General features: G+C 36.3%; 1 protein-coding gene across 1 annotated transcript in view; it reads right to left on the bottom strand.

The window, feature by feature from the left end:
- Positions 1 to 1,165: 1,165 nt before the first annotated feature.
- Positions 1,166 to 14,083, bottom strand: part of LOC311598304 (olfactory receptor 8B3-like) — a gene marked incomplete at its 3' end in the record, with an annotated part of 79,039 nt that continues 66,121 nt past the window's right edge. The window contains exons 3-4 of the mRNA XM_084783338.1: positions 11,471 to 11,753; positions 1,166 to 1,831 (exon numbers count right to left, since the gene is read on the bottom strand). Coding sequence (XP_084639464.1) covers positions 1,166 to 1,831; positions 11,471 to 11,737 — 933 coding nt within the window. The 5' untranslated portion in view covers positions 11,738 to 11,753. The remainder of the gene's footprint in view (positions 1,832 to 11,470; positions 11,754 to 14,083) is intronic.

Below are 14,083 nucleotides of genomic sequence, written 5' to 3' on the forward strand. Positions count from 1 at the left end.
AGATCTTCAACATCCTTGATAAACAGGAAAACGCAAATCAAAACTACTTTATAATTTTATGTTATACCTGTTAGAAGGGCCAAGATCAACAAAATTATATCTCATGTTTTCAAGGATATTCCTTAAGGGGAGCACTAGTCCAGTGATGATGAGCGTATAAACTTGTACAGTCACCATGAAAAGTAGTGTGGTGCTTCTTCATGAGGCTAAGAATACAGGTCAGCCTACACTAATCTTGAGAATCCTCCCAGAGGACTCTATATCCTACTACATAGATATATTTTCAATGTTGTTCATTGTGGCTCTATTCATAATAGCCAACAATTAGAAACAGATTAGATGTCTGTCAATGGATGAATGGCTAAAAACTTTGCTATTTCAAAAAATAAAAATAAAAACAAAAATAAAAAATAAAGTGACCATTGCAATAACCCTAGACAGATATGTCCTTCTTAAACAAATAATAATGTTTCAAAGCTGAAATATACTCTTCTGTCCATATTTCTAAATGATACTGACACATTAATATAAAAATTTGTGAATTAATAACATGCTTGAAACCTGGAACAATAGAACTGGCTACACTTTTCACTAAGCTATTGATTACCAATAAATCGTATCTGTCACATTGGCAGTTGAAAGGATTATGCTTTCTTCCACTGGAAGAATGTCCAGGAAAGATCAGAATCAGATGTTCAAATTACGCAATCAAAGATGTAGATTTGAAACATCGAACACATACACAGTGCTAACTGGCATCTAGTGTTACTTCCTTTGACCTCTTGAAAAACTATCTTAGAGTATAAGAGGAATAAAGGTGAGTTTAGAAATGGTGGACAGAAATAGGTGAGTTGTTTCAGTGGCATTATTATTAAAAAAAAGAAACATAATAGAAAATAGTGGAAATGACAGAGAACAAAGGAGGAGAACTATGAAAATATTAAACATAAATTTATAAGATTCACATTTTTTTTATGATAGCAACAAGAACAGAATAGGTGTCACAATTATAAGACAATTTTCTGTCTGTCCAAAACTGGAAAAAGATGTAAAATATTTTCATTGAAAAAAAAAAACAGAGGTAAAGTCTTCTAGTGAAACATTGGCCCTAAATAAAATCTACCTTCATGCCCAAACCTAGAGGCAAAAAGACAACCCCGTACAGTCAAAAGTTCCTACGGCTCAGGGTTTTCCTCAGGGCAACTTTAATATCTTTGTTCCTCAAGCTGTAGACTAAGGGATTCATCATGGGGACCACATTGGTATAAAGGACAGAAAAGATTTTTCCATTATTCATAGAATCAGTTGAAGAGGGTTTGAAATACACAAATGCACCTGAACCAAAGAATAGACAAACAGCAATGATGTGGGAGCTGCAGGTGCTGAAAGCTTTGGACCTGCCCTCAGAGGATCTGATGCGGAGAATGTTGGAAAGGATGAAACCATAGGAAACAAACATAGTTGAAGTAGGAACAACAGTATTGATGCTCACAACAACAAAAATGACAAGCTCATTGACATAGGTGCTTGTGCAGGACAACTGGAGCAAAGGAGGAATATCACAGAAATAGTGGTTGATGGTGTTGGAATCACAGAAGGTCAGTCTCAGCATGCATGCTGTGTGAGCTACAGCATCAGCAAATGCGATGAAGTAGGAACCAAGCATAAGATTCAAACATAATTTAGGACACATGACAAGATTATACAACAGTGGATTACAGATGGCCATGTAGCGGTCATAAGCCATTGAAGTCAACACATAACACTCAGAAATAACAAAGAAACAAAAGAAGTAGAGTTGGGTCATACATTCCATGTAAGAAATTATATTCTTCCTTAATATAAAGTTCATCAGCATTTGGGGAGTGAACACAGAGCAATAGCAAAGGTCTATAAAGGACAAGTTAAAGAGAAAAAAGTACATAGGCGTGTGGAGGTGAGAATTCAACACAGTTAGAATTATCAAACACAAATTTCCCAAAGCAGTGACCAGATACATTGCTAGAAACAGACAGAAGAGGGGTATTTGGAGATCAGGCTGGTCTGTTAATCCTACCAGAATGAATTCAGTCACCAAGGAGACATTTGCTGAGTCCATTCTTCTTTAAGGGAATCTGTAGACACAGAAAATCGAGCTGTGTTAGAGGATGATCAGCACTCAGTCCTGGGTCCTTCCCACCCGTGATGTGTATGCTGGGGATGTTTCCTCCGGGCCTGACTACTGCAGAATCAGGTAGTGCAGTCACAAACAAATGATCTTATGTCTGAGAGCCTATGGTACCAAATGTTAGCATTAATTATGAAAAAACATTAAAAATAAGGAGCATATTGGACCAAGGAGGGTTTAACATTCTCCCATGTCTCCCTTGTGTTCCTTTACTAGTGTCCTCCCCACTACAATAAAAAATGGAAACAGATGCTTTAAAAGTACAGGGTTGGTGTCTGCTGCAGACAGGTTTGCTTTGGGATGAATAAAAATATATGGTCAGCCAAAATTTAAAGAAAAGGGGTGATGCATGGAAAGAAGGTCTCCTGCCCCAGGATAACAGCGTCAGGAATCTGGAAGGCTTGAGTTCTGACCATGGAGGAGAAGCTCATCAGAGATGCTGCAACTCCTGGGCCACCAACACCTCTTAAAACTCTCTCATCCAGCTAAAGGCTTTCTTCTGCAGGTTGAAGAAGAGAGACATTAAAGTTATGGATTCAGATGGGATATGAGGTGAGGATGTCCTCAGTGGAGTTTGGGGAGAGGAAATTATAATAAGAACGTTATACGAAAAATTGTTTTCAATAAAATAAAAAAAACATTCTTTTTTAAAAAAGAACAGAAAAGAGAGAGGGTGTACCTGGAATTCAGAAAAATCACAATTTCCAGTCTTATCATTAGAGGTCTTTTAGTTTTTCATTTATCCCATTTTATGTAGATAAATACTTCATATTTAAGGATTTAAGGAAGATACACATAAAAATTAAATTTCCTAGCACAATTTCTGAGTTATAGATCATGATTTCTGATTAAGGTTTGGAGTATTTTCTGGAAGAAGTAAAAGAGTTCTTTTAAGTGAGGGATGTGAGTGCTTATAAGCAAAGATTGGAGCATGTCTAGGGTGTTCCTCAGAGGACAGCATTTAGATTGAAGAACATCTGAGGAAATTGTATTGTTCTCTGGATCTTCATCCTTAATTCCTGAGGGAACTACAATTGTGCGCACACTTCCCATCCACACTAGATAGTGCTGAGTCCCAGGGTAGACAGAGAGACAGGCTTTGTCTCCCTAATTATGTGAGCTCAGAAGGAAAATCTGAGTTTAGGCTTCTTACTCTCTTGCTGCCTGCAGTTAAGTGAGAACTGCCCACAGGTCATGCTCCCGACATACTAAACTCTGTGTCTGAAAATTTTAGAGCATTATAGCAAGTGCTGTATTACCTGAACTATCACATATGTTACTTTGAAATGTAGATTTCTGCACAAAGATGACACCAGGACATGCTAACAGAGAAGGAGGAAATATCAAAAGGCCCAAACTGAAGAAAAAGAACTGAAGACTACTGAAGAATGTTTGGAGTGTTATGACTAGCCTTTTTCAGTGAAGAAAACTATTCAAATTTTTAAAAATCAAATATCAAATAGTCAGCTGTAAATTCATACAAAGAAGTAACATTATATGGACTGAGGTTCTTTTTCTTATATATTTAGGCATATATATATATATATATATATATATATATATATATATATATATATATACATATATGTGTGTGAGTGTGTTTGTAACAAAAATTTAGTAAATAGAAGCCCTGAATTTGAGAAAGACCAATAGCATGTGGTTTGGAAAGATTAGAGGGGGAAAAAAAGACAAATTGAAAATTACAATATTATATTTTAATTAAAAGTATATTTCTTTTTCTATTTTATACTATAAAATATGTTTTTATATTTAAAGACAAATAAAAACTCTAATATATCTTAAGAAAATAAAATAAAGCTTAACTACATCATTTCATTAGTTCCCTATCCTTATTCCAGTCACTCCAATAGTCACCAGTTAAATCCTTCTAACTTAATGGCCACTTTTCTGTTGCTTTTCATGATATATTTTACATGTATATATGTAAACATATATTTTTGTTGTATATACATATGTACATATACATGAACATATTTATATTAATATAAACATATGTGTGTACATATATTTATGTACATACATGTATATATATATTTATGCTCAAATATGTAAAATAATATAATCTTAGTAAGGCAAACACCATGTTTTTTTCTGTTGTTAATAAATTTTATATACTGAATGCAATTATGCATGTACATATGACAGGAATATAGGGAAATAAAGTGTGCAAATAAACACTGGAATGCAGAATTGAAAAATGAGATATGAACAGTTATGGAGGAAATATGCTGAGTGATCCATAGGTTTTATATTAAATTCATTTTATGTCTCAATTAGTATTACAATGAATATATACTATGGCAATTTTGAAGATTAGTAATCTTGACCTGAAGTTATTACTTAACCGCATTATACGAAATATACATATACAAAACTTTCACTTTTTAATCAAATGTTTAAAATAAAGCCTTTCAATATGTGAAAAAGTAATGATTTATAAAATATTTGTATCCTATTAGGAAGACTCGAGAATATGCACTTGGAAACACATAGAAACAGGACGTATTTCAAATTTTGTAGCTCAGGCCATACAATAAAAGGTACATTAATCCCCTTTCTCCACATCCTTGACAACATGTGCCATCACTTGAGTTTTTGATCTTAGCCATTCTGATAGGTGCAAGATGAAATCTTAGAGTCGTGTTAATTTGTATTTCCTTGGTGACTAAGGATGTTGAGCATGTCTTTAAGTGTTTGTCAGCCATTCGATATTCTTCTGTATAGAATTCTCTGTTTAGCTCTGTACTCTGTTTTTTTAATTATTTTGTTTGTTTTGGTGGTGTTTAATTTGTACAATCACTTTGAACATCAATCTAGTGCTTTCTCAGATAATTGGGAATAGTGCTACCTCAAGACCCAGCTGTTCCACTCCTGGGTATATACCTTAAAGATTGAACATTTGTTCAGATATGTTCATAGCAGTTTTATTTGTAATAGGCAGAATCTCGAAACAACCTAGACGTCCTTCAGTAGAAGAATAAAGAAACTGTCATACATTTACACAACAGAGTACTGCTTGGCTATTAAAAACATAGAACTCTTGAAATTTGCTGGCCAATGGATGGAACTAGAAAAGATCATCCTGAAAGAGGTAACCTGACCCAGAAAGATACACGTGGTATATACTCACCTATAAGCAGATATTAGCCTCAACTTAGATGTCCTCTGAGAGACTCCACCTAGCCAGAGATCTGGACAGATACTAAGACTAGCAGCAGGACTCTGGGCAATGTAAGGAAGAGTTAGGGGCTGGAAAGACAGAGTTGAGGTGGGTGTCTTTGGGTGGTCCACATGGAGATTATCAAGGCTGGTGGATCTGGACCTAGGGGGGCCTGCCCCAACTGATGCATCAACCAAGGACATTGCAAGCAGAGAACCTAGACCTCATGCTGAGATGTAGCCAATGGGCAGCTCATTATGCATTGGGGGAAGGAGAACAGGGGGAGAGCAGGAAACTGCCTCTGACAAAAACTCTGGTGCCCAAGACTTGATCACTACCCCTTGGCATGGGGGCCTGTGGGAACACAGAGGAAGGGGATGCAGGCTATCTAAGTGAGACCCTTAGGCTGTGGTCTATGGCGGAGGAGAAGGACTCCACCTGCAGATGTCTACTAGAAGAGAATAGGGTGGAAGAGGGAGGGGGTGGGAACAGGAAGATATGAGCTAGGGAATAAAAATCAGGATGTAATGTGAATACAATATAATAAAAAATATTTAAAGTAAATTAATCCCAATTCAGAAGCTCTTCTTATAAGCTGAAGGATATGCTCTCTTTTGTCTGTAGATTCAATAGAACTGTGACACTTAAAAGTGGCCTTTCTACTGGGAGATAAATAATACATAATATGATAAAATATATGGACAGATCTCTTGTCTAGTATGAATCATTCCATCCTTTTTCAAGAAAGTCTTTCTCATCTTCTTACTCATTTTTTTTGGAGTAAGCTCACTCCTTGGATATTTCCAGGATTCTGGCTTTAATTCATCCAACAAGACTCAATTGAAATTAAGAGAGAGGATACAAAATATTTTGGATTCCACTGATTTAAATAATATCTAAACATGTCCCCATATGCATTCATGGATGATGCATTTTAAATAAAAACTCAGAAGTCTGCTGTTTCTTTATCTATTATCAGAAAATAATATTATTGCTTTAAAAGTATTATCTTCAAATGTTCCTTTTAAACATAATTGCAGTCCTCTGAGTATTTTAAAATTGTTACTCAGATGATTAATTTTATTCCTTCTCAAGTCTCTGATGATGTTGAATACCAGATAGTTTAGTTTAAGCTTAGTTGTTTAGGGGTTAAGATGTTTTTACCTCTAGATAGAAGTTTTTAGCTTGATAAAGTTGATAAATATTGTTTTTAATTCAGAATTTTAGACACATCAATAAAGAAAAGATGTTTTCACAAAGTTTCCAAATACAAATATGCAAAACACTATGAGTGTTACATTTATATGATTCTTATTTGTCTTGTGGTCCTCTTTTCTGTATGTAGTTTCTTGAATATATGTGTAATAATATAAATTTATATGTAAAAGTAAAAAGTAATAATAAAGAAAAAAGAAACTAGGCAAAGAAAAATTGTGCACCACTATGCCCCAAAGATATGACTTCTTACACTCACTTGAAATCCTTCATGAGACTCTTAGGGTTGCAAGCATATAGATGATCCATGAAGAAAAATTAATAATGTCAAGTAAAGTAGATTTGATTCATTTTTATATGTGAGCACTTATTTTTTTAAACTTATAAACTACAGTAGCTATAGAATGCCCGTTATTTCTTTTAATGTGCAAAAAAATTGTCTAAGTAGAGATCCCACAATCTTCAACTTTCAGTAATCTAAAATGAAATCACAGAAGTCTATATATTATTTGGGGAAAGAGGCAGCCCTAGGCACTTATTTCAATATAGATAGATAGAAAGTTGGATCAATACACAGACACACAAACAAACAGATAGATAGATGAATAGATATGAGGTATTGTTATATCAGCTTCTTAATGTCTGTAACTCTCAAGTCAACACTGATCTATCCCTATGACAATGAATGTGTACAGTCTTTCCAGTAAAGATAAGCCAATATCTTCATTTTTTTAGTACCTGCAAATATTAATGAGTTTCCTAACTGTGTAAGAACGATCAGATTTGTTGAACCTCTCAGAATGTTCAGTCAAAAACTCCCATCATCCTCAGTGGGAATGTGCTTTCCCTAAAAAGGACAAAACATTGTAAAAACCTTTTGTTTGCACTGTCATCTACATCAAAATAAAGGGAGAATGTCACATTGAAACATTGTTTTCTTTAATGTTTTTGTTTTTATATAATGAATATACTCAGGTGTCCTGTGTATAAACACACAAAGTCCATCACTCTAAGAGTTTCAAGAGAATCAGAGTTCACTAGCACTTTACTCAGATTGACAAATATGCAAAAACCATCTATAGTACCGCTGGATAAAGTCACAACAGACCTTTACCTTTTCCTCAATTTCTCATTCTGTGTAACATGTGTGCTTTCTAAGAAAAAATGCTAATGAAATCCCTGGCTGTTTTTCCTCATTTTTATTTACAACATGAATGTTATTTGCCAAATAACGGAAAGTAGTTCTTCAAATGATATAGTAAATCCATACTAGGATTACACTTTTCTATTGTTCATGAGGGTTCTCATTTTGCACTGATAAAGTTTTTGAAAGTATAATTTAGAACATCTGTCCTCTTCTGCACATCCTCCATTGGAAAACATCATATCTCTTTTATTTTCCAATGGGACAGATGTGTAAGGCTTCTTCAAGACAATCCCAAATACCTAACACTTGCATGCAATGTATTATATTTCTGTTGGTCAGAATTTTCATACCTAAATGTAGCCTTACTAGCATACATTACACTCTTAACCTCTGCTTACTTTTTGTGAAGGACACCTGGTGGTTGATATTTCAGACGCCAAATAAGAAATGAAGTGAGGAATGGAAGAACCCTGAGCTTTGGGAACCCTACAAGACCATCAATGCTGACAGATCTGGACCCTGATGGGTCCAAACTGTGAATAAATGGTTGCAGTAAACCTAGACCCCCCAAATGGACAGCTCATTCTCCATGGTTGTGGGAGGAGCAGGCACTACCTCCGATATGAACTCTGGTGCCCCTGATTTGATGATTTCCCCAAGGTGGAGAGGCCTGGTGACACTCAAAGCAAGAGGAAGCAAGCTATCCAGATGAGACCTGGTAGGCTGTGGTCATACGGCGGTGCAGAATGCCCGCTTCTGTTAGAGGTCTAGGAGAGGGGAATAGGGCAGAATAACAAGGGGGTGGGAATGGGATGATACAAGCCAGGGGATAACAATCAGAATGTAGTCTGAATAAATTAAAATAACTTAAAATTTAAAAAGAAATGACAATACTAAATGGTGGAAAGACCTCCCATGAACCCATCATACCAAAAACAATCTAAAGACTCATTGAAATCCTCAGCAAAATTTCACAGTTCTTCATAGATATTAAACCCATGAGCTTTTCTTCCATATAAATATTTATATAAAATAATTTAAATGAATATTCACTTGTGTCTTGGGTAGAATTTATAATAATTTATGACTGGGTGTAAGGTTTGTCAACTTTATGTAATTTACACAAAAAGGTTAAAATTATAAAATTAAATATTTATGAATTTTGGAGTGTTGAATAAGGCCTTGTCCTGGAAAAATTATAATTCAATTAAGATATGATTTGCTATGTAAACTTAAATAGGCACACCTTTGACATAAATATGTGAATTTTCTATTTTAAAATGGAGAAAAGTAAACTACATTTCAGAAAACTGCCTCAGGAGCTGAGAGAATGGCTCAGTGAGCAAATCCCTTGCTGCTCAAGTGTAAGGAGCTGAGTTTAGATCCTTAGAATTCATATAAAGCTAGGTGTGCTAGCTCACCTCTTCTATCTCCATGTTTCTAAGGTGAGCGAAGAGGAGAGGAGAGGCAAGGTGAGGCAAGGCGGAGTTCAGAGTTCTTGGAAGTTGATGGGCCTCTACCCTCGAAACCCATTAGCAAATATAATGGAACCCTATTTCCAAAACAAGATGGAAAAGGAAGGCTGACACTCAAAGTATTCACAGATTTCCACATGTACTTTGTGGTACATGTACAAACACACACAGAGACACACACAAATGCAGACACACACACACACACACACACACACAGAGAGAGAGAGAGAGAGAGAGAGAGAGAGAGAGACCCACACTTTGTCTTTCTCTCTGTAACTCTCTTTAAGCCCAAAACACCACAAACACACAAAGCAGAGACAAATTGCATTAAAATATCAATAATTGCACTGAAATTCTTTTTTGTTGTATATCTTTTGTATCTATATGTCTACGGTTGTATAAAGTGATTTCTCAGTAAAAAAGGGACTGCAGCCGTTGCACATGGTTGAGTGAGTGGAGTCTATAATTATGTAACTGATATATTCTGGGTAGTTTTTGCCAACTTGACCCAAAATAATGTCACCTGAGAAAAGGATCTCAATCTCATCTGATGGTGTGGGAGAGTCAAGGTCATTTTAAGGACTAATTGTCCTTTTGCATGCTTTTCTTTGTGGATATATCCAATTTCAGAAGAAATTATTTAAAATATTTTATTTTTCCATGAAATTAGTATGTTGACTTTTTGTAAATCAATGAAGTATCTACATGAAAATCTGTTTCTGAGTCTTCTATTCCATCTTGTTGGTTTGTGTATTTTTACAATCAAGGCAATCTGTTATGGCTATCATAGTATCCCACTATTGGAAGCTTTTCATATAAATGCCATCACTCAGTTCTGCTTAGAAATAGACTGCAGGATATGATCACAGGTTCAGGACATTTGCTGCAGTAATTGTTCATAACGAATAAAATATAGTTGGGTAGAATCAGTAGAGAAAACCTCAGAGCAATGAGAAAATTTTATATCTGAAAGATACATGGAAGAAATATGTGAAGAAAATTTATCTGAGGGCAGTTGTAAAAGACATTGGAATTACAAAGAATCATTTGCTCTTAAATATGCCTGACTTTGTAAAGAAATTGACAAGCCTTAGTCCAAAATAAAGTAAGACAATAAAGTAAAATGTTTGAGTAAGACTGTGTGTGTATTGTGAGGCATTTGAGGCATGGAAAAATGAGCATTAGTGTGCATGTGAAAAAGCCTTGGCTATAGCATCTGTGCTCCTCACTCTGGCATTCCTTCATATGGTGCTACTAGATCTTATAAACACTGTGCTCTATATTCAAAATTAAATTGTGCATTACATTTTAATTACTTATACTAGTGAATATTTGCTCTGTTATCCAAATAAGATATACTATTTTATGAGTACTTCTTTAGCTCACATATAGCTTAAAATTGAAAAATAGAGATTGGGAGATTATTGAGAAACTAGAGTAATGAGAAGGCACAGCCTCTATGTTACATGTGATTGTTATAACATCAAACCTTAGGAATCCTGGTAACAACTTTAAAATCAAGCCACATTATTATGAAAAAATTCTTCATGAGTACATTAGTAAAGTGAGTCTTTACATATAATATTTAGTCTTTTACATTATCTTATTTCTAATTATGATGTGAATCTGCTGCGGACTTTAATTAAAGCTTTCCTCACTGCTATTTTGACATCTTTGTTCCTCAAACTGTAGATCAGAGGGTTGAGCATTGGAACCACATTAGTGTAGAAAACAGAAGAAATTTTTCCCTGATCCATAGATCCAGAACCATTAAGGTACATGAATGCCCCGGACCCGAAAAACACAGAAATTGCCATGATGTGAGAGCTACAAGTACTGAAGGCTTTTGATCTTCCCTGGGTGGATTTGATGTTTAGAATGTTGGCAAGGATGAAAACATAGGAAATGAGGATGGTAAAGCTGGGGACAGTGATGTTAATACCCACAACTATGAAAACTACAGCCTCATTGACATAGGTGCTGGTGCATGAAAGCTGGAGGAGGGGCAGGATGTCACACAAGTAAAAGTTGATGACATTGGCATTGCAGAAGGTCAGTCTGAGCATGCAGCCTGTGTGGGCAGAGGCTCCAGCAAATGCCATCCCATAAGAAGCAAAAGATAGCATAAAGCATACCTGAGGGGACATGGTGACATTATACAGCAGTGGATTACAGATGGCCACATAGCGATCATAGGCCATTGAGGTCAACATGTAGCATTCAGAGATGACAAAAAACAGAAAGAAAAACAGCTGAGTCATGCACCCCACATATGAGATGGAATTCTTTTCAGAGACAAAGTTCATCAGCATTTTGGGACTGAAGACAGAAGAGTAGCAGAGGTCAATGAAGGAGAGGTTGAAGAGGAAATAGTACATGGGGGTGTGAAGGTGGGGATTGAGGCCAATCAGGGTGACCAAGCCAAAGTTTCCCACCACTGTGACAATGTAGATGATTAGAAACAGGTAAAAGAGTGGCAGCTGGAGCTCTGGACGATCTGTCAATCCAGCAAGGACAAACTCAGTCACAAAGGAGCCATTTCCAGCCAGCATGCTTATCAATGTAAATCTGGGGAGACAGAAAAAATATCTCATCAGCATGCATCCTTCTGATCTCCCTTCAAGCTTGTATTCATAGTAAAGTGACTGGGATAATTTAAATTCTCCTTTCTCTCATGGCATCCAAATGTAATACAATAAAACATCAATTATTAGATCAGTATCAATTTATCTATGTGAGTTATCTCTCTGCTTGCTGGAAAACTAGAGACTAACTGGGCAAATTAAGCCTGCTGGCAAACTTAGCTTGGATGTCTCCCAAAGTTTCTGGGTATCTATTCTTTCACTTCCTCATTCCTATTCCTGCTTACATTCTTGACTAAACACCTCAGTTCTCCAGTAATGACCAGGAAGAACGCACTCATGTAGAAGAGTCATTCTCTTCTTCTGATTCCCGGAAGGGAATCTGTACCAGTCTATTTGGCTTCCAGATGCCGTGATTCAAATGGCTAAGGAAACAACCACTGATAACAAGTTTGGGGAGTAAGTGTTACCTCATATTCAAATGCAACTATTTACTCTTCTCTTTCTACACATTCCCTTCAATAGTACCCTAAATCTGAGAGTGAATGCAGGGTTATGAATATGTCTTTAAATGTTTGGGAGAAGAAAATATAAGCAAACATACCAGTGCGTGGTATAGTATTTGCAAGTAAATTTGTAAATATTATTTTTAAAATGCTGGAACAATTGGGATGAGAAACTTTCTGCAAAGCTGTCCAGTTCTGATGAGGAACAAAAGCTGAAGCACTTGGAGCTGAAACATGAAGGATGCAGGATGTCAGCATCCAGCATACTGAGAGAAATGAACCCTGTCATATCTGACCCAGCATCAGTGTCTGGTGCTTTTGTTCTGGAAAAATATAATTTCTCACAAGCATTATACAGTCCTAAAATTATAAATGCAAGAGATGAGCGGGAACAATGAAGGCTGGCTCTCTACTCTTTGTATGAGCAGAAGAAAGACATCTGTAAATCTTCATTCATGCCATACAAAGAGTGGCATCCAGAAATAAGACACAAGGATTCTGTAATTAACAAGAAGCCTTGTCTATGCCTAGGCATTCATGCCTCAGCCACTCTCAGAACTATTCCCATGTAGTGGGATTAGGAATATAAATTACCTGCTTGTTCTGCAGTTTGAATTATTTGTATCCCGACTGTAGCTCCCTCCCTCATTGCCTCCTGATCCCTCCCTCCCTCCCTCCCTCCCTCAGCCTCTCTCCCTCCCTCACCTAATCCTCAGAAATGGGACCCCTCCTTTCCTATCATCTGACCTCAGCCCATCAAGCTTCATCTGGACTGCCTGTATCCTCTTCCTCTGTGGCTTGGCAAGGGTGCCCCACCAGAGGGAAGTGATCAACATCTGTGCGCCAGAGTCCATGTCAGAAGTAGTCCCTTTCTGAATGCTGACATACTCTTGGTGTCTTACCTGGAGCTGCTGCGCTTGTCCCGCTACCAGAGTGAGGTAGAAGCAAGATCACAAAGACACACAATTAGGCTGTAGAGTAGAAGCCCCATCACTATTACGTTCCCATTGTTAACCAACACGGAGGAGTGGAATACATTTAGACCAGAGAAACTTACTTTTTTTTTTCCCCTCTCAATCAACTCGGTGCTGATTCTTCATGAGTCTCACGTCTGCTAATCTGGAAGAGCCTAGCTTTGGAAGTGTTACAGCTAAACTGACACCGCTAAAGAATCTTCTCCTCCTTAATCTGGTAAAGAGTTTGCAATCAGGAGGTTCCAGGGATCATCATAAGCTGTAGTTCAAAGTTGTAATGTGTATTTACCAAGAGGATTTTAAGGAAAGCAGCATATCAGAAGTCGGAGTCACCATATACTAGAACAATGTATTTGTTTCGGGCTTTTCAATCTTTCAGACGTCATTATAAATGATAAATACATCTCCTTCATGTGTTCTCTAAGGTAATCAAGTAGGGAGAAAAGAAATAATGATTTGTGTGTGTTTAAGGCCCAATTCATGATAATAGATGTGAACTTCTCACCAGAGAGTAAACAATTCCCAGGGTACACAAATATGGAGTCTCTAAAGACATTCATAAATCTATTCTTAGAATTGTTAACATTAACATTTAATGATCACAATTATTGTTTTAGTGAATAATGTAATACTTATTAATATTTTATAGTAATTTTAATATCTAGAGTAGACACTTATCTCACTGATGATCTAAGTGGGAATGCTTTGACGTTTTCTCAATGTAGCATAATGCTGGTTATCAACTGGTGACATATAGACTTTATTATATTGAGGCATGGTGCATCTGTTTGCTGTTTCATGACTTTTATCACAAAGGTGCATTGCATTTTGTTAAA

The sequence above is a fragment of the Acomys minous genome (assembly GCF_964271855.1).
Source record: "Acomys minous genome assembly, chromosome: 5".
NCBI classification, from domain to species: domain Eukaryota; kingdom Metazoa; phylum Chordata; class Mammalia; order Rodentia; family Muridae; genus Acomys; species Acomys minous.